Source organism: Hemicordylus capensis, chromosome 3, assembly GCF_027244095.1.
Source record: "Hemicordylus capensis ecotype Gifberg chromosome 3, rHemCap1.1.pri, whole genome shotgun sequence".
Classification (NCBI taxonomy): domain Eukaryota; kingdom Metazoa; phylum Chordata; class Lepidosauria; order Squamata; family Cordylidae; genus Hemicordylus; species Hemicordylus capensis.
In genome coordinates, this window is record NC_069659.1 from 20,887,122 (window position 1) to 20,907,147 (window position 20,026).

The 20,026-nt window shown below is 42.5% G+C and overlaps 1 protein-coding gene across 1 annotated transcript; it reads left to right on the top strand.

Moving 5' to 3' along the window:
• The first annotated feature begins 559 nt into the window (after positions 1 to 559).
• Positions 560 to 19,769, top strand: MED17 (mediator complex subunit 17). Its single transcript, XM_053311980.1, has 12 exons — positions 560 to 998; positions 3,257 to 3,423; positions 5,904 to 6,123; positions 6,590 to 6,726; positions 6,808 to 6,892; positions 8,618 to 8,770; positions 9,328 to 9,458; positions 11,694 to 11,878; positions 15,019 to 15,156; positions 16,081 to 16,198; positions 17,252 to 17,411; positions 19,358 to 19,769. Exons 1-12 carry the CDS (start codon positions 752 to 754, stop codon positions 19,564 to 19,566), a joined length of 1,950 nt encoding a protein of 649 aa, XP_053167955.1. The 5' UTR covers positions 560 to 751; the 3' UTR covers positions 19,567 to 19,769.
• Positions 19,770 to 20,026: the final 257 nt, after the last annotated feature.

The following is a 20,026-nucleotide window of genomic DNA, read 5'->3' on the forward strand; positions in this document are numbered from 1 at the left end:
AACTAAAAGCTCAGAAAGCAGTTTACACACTGGAGAAATAGGGAAGAGGGTGTTACCAATTACATTTATTTGTGGAATTCTAAAAAGCAAGCTGCCTTTATACTTCCAGAAAGTGAGGGGCTGATAGGCTATCGGTACACCTTGTTAAGTTTAGTCCTGCATATTATCTCTCCCTCGTCCAGTTCACAACTAATACAAAACACACACACAAAACCCCCAGGTCCCACTGTCTCTTCACCCACAACCAGAGGATTTTCTGCATCTTGAACAGCTGGCGTTAGAAGTCCCTAGGTACCTTTTGAACACAGAGCAGATATGCAATACATGCTATTACTACTGTCTCCACTACCCCCTAATCTTCTAGAGGAGCGATGGCCAAAGGCGTTAGAGCGGCTGTGAAACCACAACTCCCACCATACCCAGGAACAAAGACAAATAGCAAGGAATTATGGGCGCTGTAGTCCACTTGCGGCTGGAGGGCCTTAGACTAGCCAACCCTGACCGCTGGGTCTAAAGACAGGCCTCCAAAGATCCCGCCTCTCTTTGAATCCCGAGCCCAGACTTCCGCCTTCGGCGGGCAGCAGGGCGCGTGCGCATACGCACAGAACTCAACTGCCCCGTGTGTCCCTTAGCGGTCGCCGTAGCTCCCCACGCGCACGCTCGCTAGTGCTGCTGGTGAGTTCCCTTCCCCACCCACTCCCCGGCTCTGTATTCTCCTGCCGTATTGAGTCCTGCTGGGGCGCCGGAGAAGATGGCGGGGGTCCCGGCGGTGCGGATCAGCATCGAGTCGGCCTGCGAGAAGCATGTGCAGGAGGTGGGCCTGGACGGGAGCGAGACTTACCTGCAGCCGCTCTCCATGTCGCAGAACTTGGCCCGCCTGGCTCAGCGCATCGACTTCAGCCAGGGCAGCTCCGGCTCCGAGGAGGACGAGCCCGCCGGGGCCGGAGGACGAGAGTGGCCGGGCGGAGGCGGCGGAGAGAACGACGAGGAAGAGGAGGGTGAGGAGGAGGAGAGCGGGGGTGGGGGCGGCCGGTCAAGGGGGCGGGATGCACTCTGGGGAGAGTCGGGTTCGGGTCCCCGCTTAGCCCCAAAGCTCACTGGGCAACCCTGGACCAGTCAACGTTTCTCATCCCCACATACCTCACAGGGTTGTTGTAAGAATTAAAGGTGCGGTATGTGAGTGTGTGCGCGTGCGTGCGTGCAGACTGACTTCTAGACCAGGGGTTCCCGACCTCTGGTATTCCAGATGTTGCTGAACTACAACTCCCATCACCCCCAGCCACAGTTTAGGGCAGGGTTTCTCAATGTGTGGGTCCCCAGATGTTATTGGACTTCAACTCCCCTAATCTCCAGCCCCCAGACCTTTGGTTGGGAATGATGGGAGTTGAAGTCCAATTACTGAACTACAACTCCCACCATCCCCAGCCACAGTAAATTTTAGCTGCAGCTGATGGGAGTTACCATTCAGTAACATCTGGAAGTACTACAGGTTGGGAACCTCTGATCGAAACTTAATTGCTCCCATTGGCATTAATGAGTCAGATTAATGGTCTCGTTTTAGGTGAATTACTCATAAGCAGTTTAGTGTGGCTGTCAGCCAGAACTCTTTAGAAGAAAGGGGGACTAATAACTGGGCAGCTTGGAGTGAGGCTGGGGAACTCGTATATTTAAATGTTTATCCATAACTATATTCTTAAAATTTTCTACTTTATTTTCCTGCAATTGCTTCACAACATGGCTTACCTTATGAAAACACAATAACAACAAACTTAATTGAAGTATAGAACAAAACAAAATAGTAGCCCCAGCAAAACGCCTCCATAAATCAGAGAGTCCATTGGCCCGTCCTGTGTAAAGGAAGCACATTTTTAAAGGTGGAGTTGGCTTTTTATACAAGGAATCATTCAGAAATGTGATCCCTTCACATGCAGTTTGAAGTGATACTGTGTAAGCTGTCTCATTCTGCTGCACATGTGGACCACTCCTTGCTAATCTGTGCAGGAAGAGGTGCTATTGGCTCCTCTTTTCTCAGAATTGCCAACTTGGGTTTAAGAATACCTGATCAGTAAGTGGAATCAGAGGGGATTCTCTGGGGTGAATTGGTGCATTTTGACACTTCAAGAGGTGTAGTCTAGTGGATTGCCTTGTAAGGAACAAAAATAACTCCCTTCAAAACATTGCTTTAGTGAACCAAGTATCAAAACCAAGACACATACCATCTGGGCAGGTGAATTACCTGATGGCTGGAACACTCTTCCACATCAGCTTGCTGAGGAACCTCTCCAGCTCTAGCAAATAATCCAAGTACACTTATTATTTGTTTGTTTATCATATTTTATACTGCCTGATATGTACATATCTAGGTGGTGTACAAAATTGGGGCAACCACAGAGAAAGCCCAGTCCTGAGTCACCACCAGAGGAGCTGCTGGCAACCATGACCTGATTTCTCCAGAGGATTGTAACAGGCAGCAGGGTTCATGACAAAGGAGTTGCTCTCTTAAATAGCCTGGACCCAAGCCATTAAGCGCTTTTTATGTAATAACCAGCACTTTCTATTTCACCCAGAAACACATTGCAGAGGATTCTGGGCTATGATAATATTTTAGCACACATGCAGTTTGTGTAGATACTAGGCAGGTTTATGGTCATCATTGTTCTGTGTAAATCAAATACATGAACTACAAGACACCCAGTGCTCTCTCCTGCAGCTACACGTTACGAGTGGAAACAAGCAGGATGAGCAAATTGTTTTTCAGGGCATTCTGTCTTCTATTTTTGATTATTATTATTTTCATTGTGGAGTTTTCAAGAAACTACAGGGTTTCAGATCACAGTTTGAAAACTCCTGCTGGAAGCCATCCGTTGGTGATGTGACAGATCCTACGCAAGCAAAAAGGAGGGGTATTTTTTAAAAACAAAATTATCTGTACAGAATGTGGTAGAAATTATATAGGGGAAACAGGAAGACATTTGGTTATCAGTTTAGGAGCTCCTCATACTCCAGAGGTTGCTGAACTACAACTCCCACCATCCCCAGCCACAATAAATTTTAGTTGCAGCTGATCATTGGGACCCTGTTAATGATTAGAACCACCATCCATTGAGTCTGAGAACAGACAAAGAAGAGGTGCCACAGCACTGAACATCTTCTCCAGAGCTGTGGCAGAACCTGGTGACAAAGGAATAGCCATGTTTCAGTTGTTCCAGCAATAGTTTAGTCTTTCTCGTGCTTTTCCTTTGTTTGCATTATCTAGGTTTGGTAAAATTTCAGCCTTCTCTCTGGCCTTGGGATTCAGTGCGAAATAACCTGAGAAGTGCCTTGACCGAGATGTGTGTGCTCTACGATGTTCTCAGCATTGTAAAAGATAAAAAATTTATGACTCTGGATCCAGTTGTGCAAGAGCAACTTTCCCAAAAGCAGGTACAAGCCCCTCTCTTAGCTTATTCTGGTTAAAGTACTATTATCGTTACTTATTGAAACAAATTAACACTCCACTCAGTTAACTTGTTTCACTTTGAAAGCTTTGTGAACTGAAAGTACGTTCCTAAGCAAGCGTTTTAATCTCCAGTGTTTCAACTGAAAATGTTGCCGATGTAAGTGGAAGAGAGTAATTTCAAGGTCAAATGTGCTTTCTGATCAAAGTGGTGGTTGCATTCAAGTTGTCCCTTTTACTACAGCTTCTGGGCTCACACTGTTAATTTTTTAATTTTTCTATGTTGAAGACTTTGTCAATAAAATGATATTCCCCAATATTGACCAAGTGTTCTCTTCTCTTAATAATACATTTGACTTCCTATTTGTAATGAGAGCATATAGCAAATTATTTTCTATAGTTGCTTATCAAGGATATAAATTCCTCCTCCCTCTGATCTATGAATGATAAGCAACTGTAGAGAATGACACACATAGTAAGCAGGTTTTTTTACTCTTGCTTTCAGGAGCAGTTCAGACATCATGCAAGATCATGGTTAGGGCAAACAAACAAACCTCAAATTTTGAGTTTGGATTACTTGACTACTTGAAATAAACAGATACAAGCGCTCCCTACCACCTTTTGACAAAATGAACCATGGTTCCAATTGATGTCTGAATCCACCCACTGGCTGCAAACCAGGATGTAAATCCATGGTTTGAAGTAAATCTGCAAACCATGGCTTGCATTTAACCCAGGTAGAGTGTTTTGTCTATACTTAGCAAACCATGGTTATGGCAGTTTTCCTGCTTCTCCAACCCTTCAGCTGAGAAGGAAGCAAGCAGGTCTCCCAAGTATCTCCCTGTCCCCCGCCCCAAAATTTTGTATTTTCTCAGGAAGCAAAACCATACTTTCACTATATGCTTGACATATATAACCAGCATTGCAGCAACAAACCATTATGAGAGTCAATCATTGTTAAGCATAATGGCTGTAGTGGGCCACTGGCTTGCCCAGGTGCCTTACTGTTTCCAGCTCATTTTCTGCGTTGTTACGTAAAGTAAAGTTGTGCCATTAAGTCGGTGTTGACTCCTGGCGACCACAGAGCCCTGTGGTTTTCTTTGGTAGAATACAGGAGGGGTTTACCATTGCCTCCTCCCACACTGAAGATGATGCCTTTCAGCATCTTCCTATATCGCTGCTGCCCGATATAGGTGTTTCCCATAGTCTGGGAAACATACCAGCGGGGCTTTGAACCAGCAACCTCTTGCTCCCTAGGCAAGTTACTTCCCCTCTGCTCATAGTAGCCCTGTTGAAAGAAATAGAATCATACTGGGATAAAGAGATAGTGGGTTGTTATGCCAGTTCTTCATTTGATCTGCCCAGTTAATCCACTATGCCTTTGTGTATTGCACACACATTGATAAGATTAGATTGGAATAAAGGAGTAGTGGATTGTTGACCATGGCTACAGTCCACAATTCCCTTCCTTCCATCCAATCTTATGAATATCAGTGGGGTGATTGCTAAAATAGTTTGGGAATTAAATTGATTGCCAAAATTTCAAAGTCTCCACGCTAACTGTAGGCAGCATATAGCCTGCCTTTCCATTTAGTAGCAATTCTGTAATACAACCTAAGTTTATGAATAGACTGTGTGGACCTGCTATGTTACAGTCACTAGAAAGTTTTTAGAATGACACATTTTATTTTATTATCATTGGGTTTATATACCACTTTTCATTATAACTATCTCAAAGCAGTTTATGATAGAATTAAAACAATATACAATTAAAATGCAGAAAGTACAGCTATTAATATAAATATAATCTCTATTTTAAAATTAAAAAACCTATATAAAACATTGCAGCTTTGGGGTGTTTATATTTTTATTTTATTTATTTTATTTATTCGATTTCTATATCGCCCTTCCAAAAATGGCTCAGGGCGGTTTACACAGAGAAATAATAAATAAATAAGATGGATGCCTGTCCCCAAAGGGCTCACAATCTAAAAAGAAACACAAGATAGACACCAGCAACAGTCACTGGAGATACTGTGCTGGGGATGGATAGGGCCAGTTACTCTCCCCATGCTAAATACCCACTCTGCTATAGACATGCCTGGCATCTCATCTCCTCTCATGCTCCACAAGTTGTACATGTTTTTCTAACTTCTAGAGAGAATGTCTCTACCATTGTGCATGTTGAGAGGAAGTCTGGATTGCCGCTGAAATGTAGTTTAGTTCACATTCATGGCAGAGATGAACCAGCTTCCTTTGGACAGATAAACTTGGTTCATGACATAGGAAACTGTACTTGCTCAAGTTTGCAAAAGAAGATACTGACTCATATTTTGGAAATCTTTTTGGTCACCACCATTATAGCCACAACTCAAGTTTCTATTATGCTTGAGGTTTTAAAACTCTGTGAGTAGACAAGATCTCATTTTGAATCTCTTATGATTTTGAGGTGTCTCTTCCTTTCCAGAATCCTCAAGTTTTACAGTTGATGTCCAAGAAGAAGTCATTAGCTGGAGCAGCCCAAATCCTAATGAAAGGAGCAGAAAGGCTATCAAAATCAGTTGCAGAGAGCCAGGAAAACAAGCGGCAGAGAGACTTCAACTCTGAATTACTAAGACTACGACAGCACTGGAAGCTGAGAAAAGTGGGAGACAAAATCCTGGGGGACTTGAGTTATAAAAGTGCAGGTATGGTCAGCAAAGATTTGGCCTAGAATTTTGTGGATCTAGTAATATGCCTTCCAACATCTCCTGTAGCCTTTGTTCAATAACATACCTTTGATACCACCTTTGGTCTTGTGTTTAGGCCTTTGTGTCTCTTTCTGAGCCCTTCCAAAAAGCATGGAAAGAGAGGAGAATGTTGGCATTTTGTTTTGTGTTTTTATTATTTCTGTGGTTCAAACATGACAAATAGTATATTTATCTGAATCCAAGACTAGTTTTTTTCCTATGTTCTTTGATTTTAGAAATTCAGAGCTCTCATCCTTTCAGATAAATACAGGCGTAACCTATATTTAACCTCTGTTTTTAAGGGGGTCATCTTAAATTTGGAGTCCTATATGGTTAAGTACAATATCAAAGTCTACTCTTTCAGATGCATGTATTGTAGACCATGCGGTTTTGAGACTGATCTGTTGCAACATTTCCTCTTTAGGGTCTCTGTTTCCGCATCATGGCACATTTGAAGTAATAAAAAACACAGACATTGATCTGGATAAAAAGATTCCTGAAGATTACTGTCCATTGGATGTTCAAATCCCAAGCGATTTAGAGGGATCTGCCTATATTAAGGTTTGTCTGGATAATAATCTGTATTTTGTTAGAATGTTCACAGTATACCCAATAACCCAATCTTCTTCTTTGAAAATACAGGTGTCTATTCAGAAACAAGCTTCAGATATAGGGGATCTTGGTACAGTAAATCTGTTTAAAAGAGCTCTTCCAAAATCCAAGCCAGGTACAGTTACGTTATTTCTTCAGATATTATGTCTCAAAACTGGTTGACACTGAAAATAGTTCAGTCCTTTACATAAGAACAGCCTTGTTGGATCAGGCCCAAAGCCTATCCAGTCCAGCATCCTGTTTCACACTGTGGCCCACCAGATGCCTCTGAGAAGCTGAACTGAGGGCATGCCTCTGCAACTGGTATTTAGAGGCATCTTGCCTCTGAGGCTGGAGGTGGTCTATAGCCCTCAGAGTTGTAGCTGATGGTAGACCTCTCCTCCATGAATTTATCTAAACCCCTCTTAAAGCCATCCAGGCTGTTGGCTGTCACCATATCTTGTGGCAGAGAATTCCATAGGTTAATTATGCATTGTGTGGGGAAAGTACTTCCTTTTGTCGGTTCTAAATTTCTTGGTAATCAGTTTCATGGGTTAATGTTATTATGAGGGGGGGGGGGAATTTCTCTCTGTCAACTTTTTCCACACCATACATGATTTTATAGACCTCTATCATGTCTCCCCTCAGTCATCTTTTTTTTTCTAAACTGGAAAACCCCAGGTGTTATAGCCTCGCCTCATAAGGAAGGTAATCTATGCCCCAATCATCTTGGTTGCCTTCTTTTGCACCTTCTCCAGTTCTCTAATGTCCTTTTTGAGATAGGGTTACCAGTACTGTTCATAGTACTCCAAATGTGGTCATACCATAATTTTGTATAAGGCCATTATAATATAGTTTTATTTTCAATCCCCTTCCTAATGATTCCAAGCATAGAATTGGCCTCTTTCACATCTGCTGCACATTGAGTCAACACTTTCAACGAGCTGTCCACCATAACCCCAAGATCCCTCTCCTGGTCAGTCACCGACAGCTCAGACCCCATCAGCATATATGTGAACTGGGGGGGTTGCCCCAGCCACTTTACACTTGCTAGCATTGAACCGCATTTGCTATTTTGTTGCCCACTCCCCCAGTTCTCTCTCCCCCCCAGGGAGAGGGACTGGTCTTGTGGTAGCAAGCATGACTTGTCCCCTTAGCTAAGCAGGGTCCACCCTGGTTGCATATGAATGGGAGACTTGATGTGTGAGCACTGTAAGTTCCCTCCCTGGCTTCTCCAAGATAAGGCTGAGAGAGATTCCTGCCTGCAACCTTGGAGAAGCCGCTGCCAATCTGTGAAGACAATACTGAGCTAGATAGACCAATGGTCTGACTCAGTATATGGCAGCTTCCTATGTTCGAAGTGATCCTTTTGGAGCTCCTTGCAATCTCTGGGATTTCACTATCCTAAATATTTTGCTGCCATCTGCAGATTTGGCCACCTCACCAGTTATTAGGACATGAAATGGAATTGCTCCAGTGGATTATGTTTGTAAGAAGAGACTGGCACTGTCATTTTTCTCAGCAATGTCAAGCAACCCCCTTGAAATGGAATTATTTGGTGGGGGGAAATTCTTGTGAATTGCTTCCACGCAGATCTCTGCTGTAGGGTGATTGTCTAGAAATCACATAGGGCTAGTGCAGACAGAACATTGGCTCCCTCTTAATCCAGATCTGTATAGATAGTGTTAACCTTTGTGTGATAACTTGAGTTGTCTTAAGAAGATTCAGGTTGTTGGTGCATTTTATCAGCCCTTTCTGTCTTTGTCACTTTGGCTGCGTCATATGATAAATACTGACATATTAAATAAATCAACTACTTCTCTTATTTTTAGTGACTTTTAAACATTTTTTTCCCTTTCAGGGGCTCCACATTGGCAAACCAAGCTAGAGACTGCGCAGAATGTCCTTTTGTGTAAAGAAATCTTTGCCCAGCTCTCTCGAGAAGCTGTGCAAATTAAATCTCAAATTCCCCACATAGTGGTGAAGAACCAAATAATTTCCCAGCCTTTCCCAGGTAAAAACTTCAAGAAAAAGAAAAGGTGGTGGTGAATTTGGCAGATCGATTCCATGCTGCTATTGCAGCTGTTAAGAATATTTATATGTTTTTTCAACAAGAATCCTCAAAGCACTTTACATAAAAGAAGATGGTCCTCTGTCCCAAAAGGATTGTTCTAGACCAAGCCACTGATGGTTGCTTGTTTTCTGGGGTGAATGTTTCCTTTTTTTATATATTTAAGGATTAAGTAATTATGTACAGGGGTTATGGAGTGAAATAATATAATTTAGTATTTTATTTAATTGCCTGCTTTTTTATTTAAGTTAAAATTCCCAAAATGTCTAGTAAACAGAAAACAAAAAACCAATTTATGCTTGTTGCTATAGGTCAGGGGTTCCCAACTGGTGATACTCCAGATGTTGCTAAACAACCCCCTTCACCCACACATACAGTTTATGGTGGCTGAGGGTGATGAGAGTTGTCGTTCAGCAGCCTCTGGAGTACCTCGGGTTGGGAACTCCTTCTATAGGTTGTATGGGGAATTAAGCAGTGTTTTCTCCCCGTTTCCATTGTAGGCTTACAGTTGTCTATTTCCTTGTGTCACTCTTCAAATGACAAGAAATCCCAAAAATCTGCTTCTGAGAAGCAAAGTCCAGAAGATCATCTTTATGCTCTAGAACATAATTTGCACCAGCTGATCAGAGAGGTAATGCACTTTTGATAGCTGAGTATGTACTAAAGATTGCATCCAAACTCTCCTCCTTTTTAGTGTCTTTTCAGGGGATCTCGGAACTTGGCACTTTCAAGATTTAGAGCAGGCATACCTACACCCCATTACTCAGTGGCATAAGAACAGCCCTGTGGGATCAGGCCCAAGGCCCATCTAGTCCAGCAACCTATTTCACACAGTGGCCCACCAGATGCCTCTGGGAAGCCCACAGGCAAGAGGTGATGAAGGCATGCCCTCCCTATTGCTGGTGATCCCTTGCAACTGGTGTTTAGAGGCACCTTGCCCTCAAGTTTTCAACTCTTATTACATGTGTTAAAATAGTAACAATTGCAAATAGATAAACTTGTAAGTAGCACTTCAAGGCAGATGGCCACTCTGAAGTATGAGAAGAGGTGTGAGACAGACTGTTTAGTCAACATTTGGTTCACAGATTGGTGTGTCTGTCAAAAGCATCAAAAAGCTGGGCTCCTTGTTTTGTTGGTATTTAAAGTGACTCTGTCTGGGTCCTGCTAGAATGTTTTCTAGAGATTAATAATATACATTTTTTCCTCATTAAGGGAAATTTTAAGTTCACGGTGCAATTGTTTAAGAGCTGTAGGGTTTTCCATAGAAGGTCTCTCTGTTGTAATTTTTATTTTTAAAGATGCTGTTATCCAGGCTGCATTTTTTAGTGGCTTGTCTTGGATACTATGGCTCTATTAAAAAAAGCCCCCCTACAAAAACAGGGTATCCTAAAAGAAAGATGTAAACTTTCTATTACAGTAGTGGCCAGTTAGACAAAATAGCAATCAGTATAATCCAGCAAACACTCTTTCTAGCTCAGTGCCGGTGAATTGTGGCACCAGGGCAGAGCTAATCCTTGCTTCCATTCTTCTTGTGCCAGCAGGAGTTGTACCATCAAATGCTAGAGCACATTCTATCCATGTTACAACCTTGTTTGTGTTTCTGAGAAACAACTCCACATTTGTTGCGCCAGGGGCGTAGTTCTTTGCTTTTGTCTGAGACAGAGAGACACGCGCGCACACAGGTCGAAGGTGAATAGATGTCATTTTAATCGGCGAAAGAGAAAGGGTCAAAAGGCTTACATCCCTCAGAAGCACACACTACTGGGGATCATGTTGCAGTAGGGGATGTGGCTCTGGCGGGGCCCATGGCACTTTGCGCACTAGTCCAGTGGGGAGATCCAGTTAGCACTCTAAAGGGGTTGCTTTTTATCCCTGATTACAAATAAGCTTCACTTGTTGGCGAATAGACACGCATGGCCAACACAGGTGCACAGCGTGACATTATAATAGGCAAGGTTCTTGCAAAGAACGCTGATAAGGCGATGCAGCTAATTCTGTCACTAACCAAAACAAGGAGCTCAGCAGAAGAAAGAGAGAACAATGCTCTACACTAGCTACCAATTCATAAGCAGAATGGGGGCCTGCATAGGCACCACATTACATAGCATTTCATGGCTGAGATCCTGACACAGACACTAAACTTCCCTTCCTTGTGATACAATGGTCATGCGTAAGAAGATCTTTCCCTCCCATATCTCTACAACTTCCTAGCTATGCAAGTGGGCTTCTTTGGGTTTTAGCAACAGTTCATGTTGAAACTGTTTACTAGAATTGCTTAAGTCTTTGTTCCATTAGCTTTTCCTGATTCTGGTGTGTGTCTTGGAAACTTCTCCTTAGACTGCAGATGCATGTATATTACTTTGTGTTCTTTCCATATCAGAAACTCTAGGAGGCAATGCTTTTTCCCCCATACGGGAAGAATCCCTGTATTTAGCCTACGAGGATACTTCTCAGCAGTATATCAGAATTTAACAAAGGTAATGGAATAAAGACCCCAAGGCTTTGAGCAACAATGTTCCTTTACATCTTGTTCTTCTCAGTTCCATTTATTCTGAATCCAAGGAGAATCAGTTGCTTGGAGACCACATTTAGATGACATAATTTAAACAGAACATCCTAGCTTTCAGGACCCATGTACTCTGTGCTTGATAATCTTGCCAAAACCATGTTTGGAAACAGATCAGTAGCTGACTGCTTGCTTCCATATTTTATCAGAGTAAACATCAGATGTATTTTTTTTAATGTGTTGTGTACAATTGGTGTTCAGGTCACAGTGATCATCTCTGTTCAGTTTCCAGTTTGAGATTAGAATGGGCAGTTATTGAGGTCGTACCTCTAGCTTCCTTAACAGCTTTTTCTTGTACAGTTCCACAAACAGACCCTGAGTTCCACCATGATGCCTCACCCAGCGAGCGCACCTTTTGGCCATAAGAGAATGAGACTGGCAGGACCTCAGGCTTTCGATAAAAATGAAATCAACTCCTTGCAACCAAGTGAGGGGCTGTTGGAGAAAATCATAAAGCAGGCAAAACACATTTTTCTGAGACGCAGGTAGTTCAGTATCTTCCTTAGACATGGTTATCTTTGTGAATTAAATGCACTGAAAATTAAACTTCTGTAAGCAGGTTTCTGTAGGGAGCTACTTGTACCCCGGCGGAACTGGTAGTCATTTCCTTTAAATGTCAATAACTGAAGTTGCAATTGTTCACCTTCTATCTTAAACAACATTGGTTTCTGTCGATACCTTGGATAGAAGAGTGTAGCACAGGGATTCTCAACATTGGGTCCTCAGATGTTATTGGACTTCAGCTCCCATAATCACCAACCAAACACCACTGGGCTGGGGATTATGGGAGTTGAAGTCCAATAACATCTGGGGACCCAACGTTGAGAATCCCTGGTGTCGCTTAGATATTACACAGGTGACACACATGGGCTGACATCCAGCCTAGATTACTCCTTAGTAAAGGAAAGATTGTGCCATTGAGTCAGTGTCGACTCCTGGTGACTAAAGAACCATGTGGTTTTCTTGGCAGAATACAGGAGGGGTTTACCATTGCCATCTCCTGCGCGGTATGTGAGGATGCCTTGAGCATCCGCCTCCAGCACCTATACCGCTGCTGCCCTATATAGGTGACTACAAATATAAATTTACTAGGTACAGTCTGGGAAGCACAACCATGTGGATTCAAACTAACAGCTTCTTGCTCCTTAGTCAAGCTGCTTCCCTGCTGTGCCACCACAGCTGATTACTGCTTAGTAGCCGTATTTGAAATTAAGTGTTCCTTTACAGCAGGGCTGCACCACTTCAGCTCTCCAGCTGTTGTTGAACTACAACTCCCATCACCCCATTGGCCACTGTAACAGGGAATTATGAGAGTTGTAGTCCAACAGCTGGAGGGCTGAAGTAACACAGCCCTGCTTTAAAGTAACCTGTGAGTAGTACTATTGACTAGCTTAGCCTGGATGTCAGCCAGTGGTTCCCCAAAGGGAGAGTTGTGATGAGCTGTTGTGTTCTGAGTTCTTCTAAGTTGGTGGCCTTGAGTTCCAGAGACAATATGGGACTAAGAAAGGGCTTGTGGTTGATTTGGAGTTTTGGAATGGGTCATGAGTCATATATTTTATGTATTATTATGGACTCTTATATCACATCTGTCTGTTTTAATAACAGCCAAGGCACCTTACAAAAATTATGGGCAGCATCCAGAGTTAGTCATGACATTGACATTAATGGCACTTAAGTTAGTCATCACTAGGGTTACCATATTTTGGCTTTCCAAATCCGGGTGCCTACTTTGCATATTATGTAAATAGGTTTGAAAATAATTTTTGAGCAGAATAGTGACTGCACGTTTTGTTCCATAACTCCACTTCTACAAGGGCTAGAGCTTAGCTTTTTTTAAAAAAATGAAAGCTGAAATCTGGGCGAATCTGGGTGGGCTAAGCAATCTGGGTGAGATGCTTAAAATCTGGGTGAAACCTGGAATTTTGGGGAGCATAGCCACTCTAGTTATCACTAACTTGTCTCATTGATTTCAATGATTAAGCACCATTGAAATCAATAAGACAAGTTAGTGATGAAGCACCATTGAAATCAATAAGACAAGTTAGTGATGAAGCACCATTGAAATCAATAAGACAAGTTAGTGATGAAGCACCATTGAAATCAATAAGACAAGTTAGTGATGACTAACTTAAGTGCCATTAATGTTGATGGGACTTAGGTCTGGATGCTGCCCATAATGTTTGTAACTAGTCTGGAACTGCCCAGTGAAAACCAAACACAGTAACAGGAAGTAGCTCTAGTAGTAACTGATCTGCCTACATTCCTTTCACTGTCCATGCAGCTGGACTAAATCTGGTCCAAATCAGTTAGGCAGTTCACAAGTTATCCCACTTGTGCCTCAAACGTTCACACGTCCACTATCTTGAATTGGGGTGGATGACATCATCACAAACTATGCTGTTGTGGTGTCCCTACAACTGTACCCAGTTTGGTTCATATTGGTCCAGGCATTGCAAAGTTGATAGGGAGAGGCGTGCGTGTGTGTGTATACATTTTTAGTCTACTAAAAACAAAAAGACAAGAATTAATAAAAAGAGCAGACTAGGGATGTGCGAGCCAGTTTGGTTCGAACCCTAGTACACTACTGCTCAGGGCAGCTCACAACATTTGTAAAATAGTTACAATGTAAAATCAGACTAATTTAAAAAACCAAATTAAGCTAAACCAGTTAAAAAGCCAAGCTAAAACCACAATCAGAATTTCAGAGTTTAAAATTTCAAATTAAAGCTTATTTTAAAAAACTAAGAATTGTAAAAACTAAAGAACCTACTAGATATAAGCAACAGGTGAAACATTAAAAAGCCTCTTAAAAAATATGTATTTTTAGTTGTTTTTTAAAAACACTGAGGGAGGGAGCATGGCAAAGCTCTACAGGGAGGGCGTCTCAGCGTTGAGGGGCCACAATCAAAAAGGCCTTGTCTCTAGTGCCAGGCCTGCTCAACTTAGGCCCCCCAGCTGTTTTTGGAATATGACTTCCGTAATCCCCAATCACAGTGGCCAACAGCCAGGGATCATGGGACTTATAGGCCAACATCTGCAGGAGGGCTGAAGTTGAGCACCGCTTATCAAGTCCCTACTACTTGTAAAGGGGCAAGGTCAACAGTCCTGATATCCATACAGAAAAATCTAGAATGGAAGAGCAAGTAGATATTTACCTGTGCCTTTTGGCTAAGAAGCTTAACTATAAAATATTAATGATTGCTAGCCATATGAGAAACTGAAACATCCTCTCCAGTTTCCTTTGCAATATGTTTGATGGATGTTGCTGGCTTTTCCTTGGGATGTTTCATAAATCTTCCCTGCATTTCTTGCTCTACTGTTTGTACAATAACAGGTGGTGCTGATTGATGTGTTGAATAATAAATTAGTAATACTGACTTTTGAAAATGGAGTTTATATTGAAAATCAATGTTTTTGTATACATGCTCAACTGGGCATCCAGAGTCCTTAGTAGCATTTATGATGTGTCAACTCTGTTTATCTTAAACATTATCAATACCTGTTTATACTAGTAACACGTTTATATTGTGTGTAAATAATTTGAGCAGACAGCACCTATTAAACGTTTTCTTGGCGGTGCAGAAAAATATTACCATGAAACCTTCTGGGCTTTTGTTTGTTCTAGAACTGCTCGTACGATTGACAGTCTTGCCAGCCGTATTGAGGATCCACAAATCCAGGCCCACTGGTCCAACATAAACGATGTCTATGAATCGAGTGTCAAAGTTCTAATCACCTCCCAAGGTTACGAGCAGATATGCAAGTGAGTGTGAAGATAGTCTCTCTTTAGTGATTGGATGTCTCAGTAACTTCTCAGTTGCTGAGCAACGTTGTCATTTGCTGGTATTTTATCTTCCTTGCATAGCACTTCCTGGAATCCAGGAACTGAAATTCCTTTTATGAAATGGAAAATTGTAAGAAAGAGTGCACACTTTTTGCAAAGGTGCCTTCAGTGTTCATTTGCTGAGTCCGACCCATTGTGAGATTACTGTAATTTTCCAATTGTAACACATTTTTTTCTTCATTTAATAACAGCCTCCGTCCATGATGCATACAACATATGGAGATATACATTTTAGGGGGAAGGCGGGGGTGGGTGGGCATTTTTACACCTGCTTCACGGAGCTGCCTCTTTCTTTGCCCCCACCCCTCTGAAGCAGTAGGCTCAAAGCAGCTTTGAATGATTGGATAATCATTCCAGTCAGTAATCTGCCTGCTTCCCCATCTCAGAGTACTGTGCACTGTAGAACAGAAGTGCAACCAGTTCCTAATTCTCCTAGTAAGAAAACAGTTTTGTGTGTTCTGCTTCCTGCCAATTCATATTATAGAATTTGTACTGATTAGCAGTGACTCCTTGTCCAGGCAACTCGGGGCAAAGAAATGGGGAAGATTAACAACTCCATGTCTGGTGATGCATATAACAAATGGAAACTACAATTTTCCTCCAGCTTAATTTAAATGTTTGCCTTGTATACAATGCAAGGGAGCATATTATAATTGGGAAATTATGGGCATTTCCCTATCCCTGAGGAGCATGATGGTGAAGGGAGCGTGCCAAAGGATGGCTTTTAACTAGGTCATACTGCAGTCTGCTGCACCAAGCAAGTGTGCTTTCGACTTCTTTGGGGGTTTACCCCATCCCCTTGGGTGGAATTCAACTTGTGCTAATATCTTATTGCTTTCAAAGGTCAATTCAGCTGCAGCTGAATATTGGTGTTGAGCAGATCAGAGTCGTACACAGGGATGGAAGAGTGATTACCCTGTCCCATCAAGAACAAGAGCTACAAGATTTTCTTCTCTCCCAGGTAATTCCCAGGAGATTCCCTCTTGGTGTGTGTTCTGTGGGACTTTCTGGCCACAGGGGGTGGGGATTATTTTTGATGAAATATCTCTGATTCCAGGCATATGTTTTGGACATGTTTTTATCTTTTTAAAGAAGCAGTTAGAAAGCCTAATGTGACAGCAGAAAGAGGTGTTTAAAAAAAAACAAAAACTAGTGACAGATAGCAAAAAACAAAACAAAAAGCAGATGAGGGAAGGCAATAGAAACCTATTTTCAGCTAAAAGTGAGGGTTCCCCACAAGTTGGGTGTGGATTGGTTCTGCCAAGAATGTCCTTAGACACACGTTTAGACCTAAATGATGCTTTCCACTATGGGTGGCTTCACACTTCTGCGGCCATATCAGTAAGGTACCGTAGGAACCTTCGGTTTCTGGTGAGTGTGTTTTCCTGGCAGCCGTGTTGTATGAAGCCACTGACCACTGGCTCCCATGCTGTGTTACCAAGAGTTTGCCAAAGTTGTCTACCCAACTTCAAATCTTGGTGACAGGAGTCAGGCAGATGGAGCTATAGCTCAGTGGGAGAGTATCTGCTTTGTATGCAGAAGGTCCCAGGTTCAGTCCATGGCATCACCAGGTAGGGCTGGGAAAGACTCCTGCCTGAAACCTTGAACAGCTGTGGCCAGTCAGTGTAGACAATACTGAGCTAGGTGGACCAATGATCTGACTCAGTATAAGGCAGCTTTCTTATGTTCCTAAATTGGGAAGATCTTGGTAACGTAGGTGGGGAACCAATAATTGGAGGCGTCACACAACACGCCCGCTGGAAGCATGCACACACTGTACCTTACTGACTTGGCAGTAATCATGTGGAGCACCCCTGTGAGCACCCCTTCAGCTAATGAAGGTTTGAAGAGTAAGTTTTTGTGAGCTACTCTCTGTTACCAGTTAATAAAATAACTGTTCTATATTTTGGAAATGGGAGAGTATTCAGAAAACATAGCAGAAGCTAAGGAAAATAAGCAAAGTGGAAACACACACCAGCTTTCATTATTATCTTTTTTTCCTCCTAACTTCTAGATGTCGCAGCATCAAGTGCATGCAGTTCAGCAGTTGGCCAAAGTGATGGGATGGCATGTGCTCAGTTTCAGCAACCATGTGGGTCTGGGCCCAGTAGAGAGCATTGGCAATGCGTCCGCCATAACTGTGGCATCGCCAAATGGAGACTATTCTGTTTCAGGTAGTTTCAGAACCTCTGCAAGCTCCTGTTATGTATTGTGAAGGTGCTGGGAGGGGCCACATGGCATGCTTAAAAATGTCAGTTTTGAGGAGAAAGTCTGGACCTCGCCCCCGAACAAAGAGCGGGTGCACTTTGCAGCCATGGAATGCTGAAACAAAGGTTCCAGAATAAAGAGGTACTTCTTTTGTCAGGAAGAGTATAACAATTTTTTCATTGCTACCCTAACTCTTTCCTCTGTGCAAAAGTGACTGCAATTTTACCATAATCTTTGGGGGGTAAGGATAAAAGAGGAGTGATAACACAGAGAAGGCTATAAGTGCAAGAAAGTTATCACCTATTTCCATCTCTTGGAGGTTGATTGATTGATTAAGTGCTGTCAAGTCGGTGTTGAGTCTTAGCGACCACATAGATAGATTCTCTCCAGGATGATCTGTCTTCAACTGGGCCTTTAAGGTCTCTCAGTGGTGCATTCATTGCTGTCATAATCGAGTCCATCCACCTTGCCGCTGGTTGTCTTCTTCTCTTTCCTTCAACTTTTCCCAGCATTATGGACTTCTGAAGGGTGCTGGGTCTTTGTATAATGTGTCCAAAGTATGATAGTTTGAGCCTGGTCATTTGAGAAATTCTGGATTGATCTGTTCTGTGATCCATTGGTTTGTTTTCCTGGCTGTCCATGGTATCCTCAAAAGTCTTCTCCAGCATCAAAGTTCAAAAGTGTCAATGCTTTTTCTATCTTGCTTCTTCAAAGTCCACCTTTCACAGCCATTAAGTGTCACAGGAAAAACCATTGTCCGAATGATTCTAATCTTTGTAGGTACAGACACATCACAGCATCTAGATATCCCTTCCAAGGCCTTCATTGCAACCCTACCAAGTCTGTGGTGTATTACTTGACTGCTGGATCCTTTACTGTTGATGATCCATCCTAAAAGGCAGAAGCTATCCACCACTTCAATGTCATTATCAATTCTGAGCCTGGTTGCTGTGCCTGTTGTCATTAGTTTAATCTTCTTTACATTTAGTCATTGTCCCATTTTTTCACTGTGCTCCTTGACTTGCATTATTAGAGCTTGCAGATCATCTGCATTCTCAGCTATCAAAGTGGTGTCATCAGCGTAGTGCAAGTTATTGATGTTTCTTCCTCTAACTTTAAAACCACACTCATCTTCTTCCAATCCAGCTTCTCTCAGTATGTGTTCAGTATATAAGTTGAATAAATAAGGGGAAAGGAAACAGCCTTATCTTACCCCTTTGCTGATCTGGAACTCTTGGGGGTTAGACATTGCCAAATATTGCTATGAGCATTTGTCCCCTGAGATGGTACCAACGGCCCAAATTTTGGGGCTGGGCTCATGGCCTATATGCCTTTTCTGAATCCAGAGTGACTTAAAAACATTGTGATATGGTATGTGGGTTTGCTGTTAAAAGGCTGGGGAGTGGGGAGATCAAAACGTTTGCTAGATACACGGAACATAAGAGTAGCCCTGCTGGATCAGGTCCAAGCCCATCTAGTCCAACTTCCTGTTTTTCACAGTGGTCCACCATATGCCTCTGGAAGCACACAGGCAAGAAATAAAGGCATGCCCTCTCTCCTGCTGTTGCTCCCCTGCAACTGGTATTCATCCTGCCTCTGAGCCTGGAAGCAACCTATAGCCATCAAGACTAGTCGCCATTTTGTGTGTACCTAAAGTACGTAGTTCTTTGGCTCTTGGCTACTGTTGCTTTCCTGCAAACAAAAAATTAATTGCTGAAGCAGGGAGCTAGAAAATGAAACAGGGTGAAAATATTTTAATAAGGAAGCACATACACACATGCGCACTGGAAGGCCAAAATATAGTAGCATACTGTGCAGAGGCGATTAGTGCTTGATTTCTATGCTATTGTAGGTAGAACCAACCAAGTATTCATACTGATGTATCTCTTTCTGTGCTTCTTCTGCCTTGCAGTCCGCAATGGTCCGGAAAGCGGCAGCAAGATAATGGTCCAGTTCCCGCGGTGCCAGTGCAAAGATCTCCCCAAAAGTGATGTGCTGCAGGACAGCAAATGGAACTATCTTCGGGGCCCATTCAAAGAGGTTCAGTGGAACAAAATGGAAGGGCGCAACTTTGTCTACAAAATGGAACTCCTTATGGCTGCCCTGACTCCCTGCTCATAGGCTGAAGCAATACACAGGACAGTTGTTTTGATGCACGTATAACAAAAGGGAATGTAATGAAGGAGCAGCACAGAAGCTTAGGAAAATGTTGATGTTGTATTTCTGCGTGGTGTTGTCTGGTCCAAATAATTACATGGACTTTTTTCTACACAGTTTAAAAAAAAACCCTAATAAAATGCTTTCAAATAAAAATCTTAAATCTCCCTGAGTGTGATCCTTTCCCCCTTTGATTCTGGATATGATTTATGTTGCAGGTTCTGAATGTTGAATTGAATTTGAACATTAGAGACAATCTTTTGCCTTCTTTCAAGTCAAGTTCTTGGCAAATATTTGATTAAGAGTTTTGCATAAAGAATATCAGGTTTGAACCCACATTTTGCACCCAAGAGGCTGCTTAGATGTATGCTTCCTTAGACAAGGGTCTCATGGCCAGATTAACAAGGGGAACTCAGAACCCTAC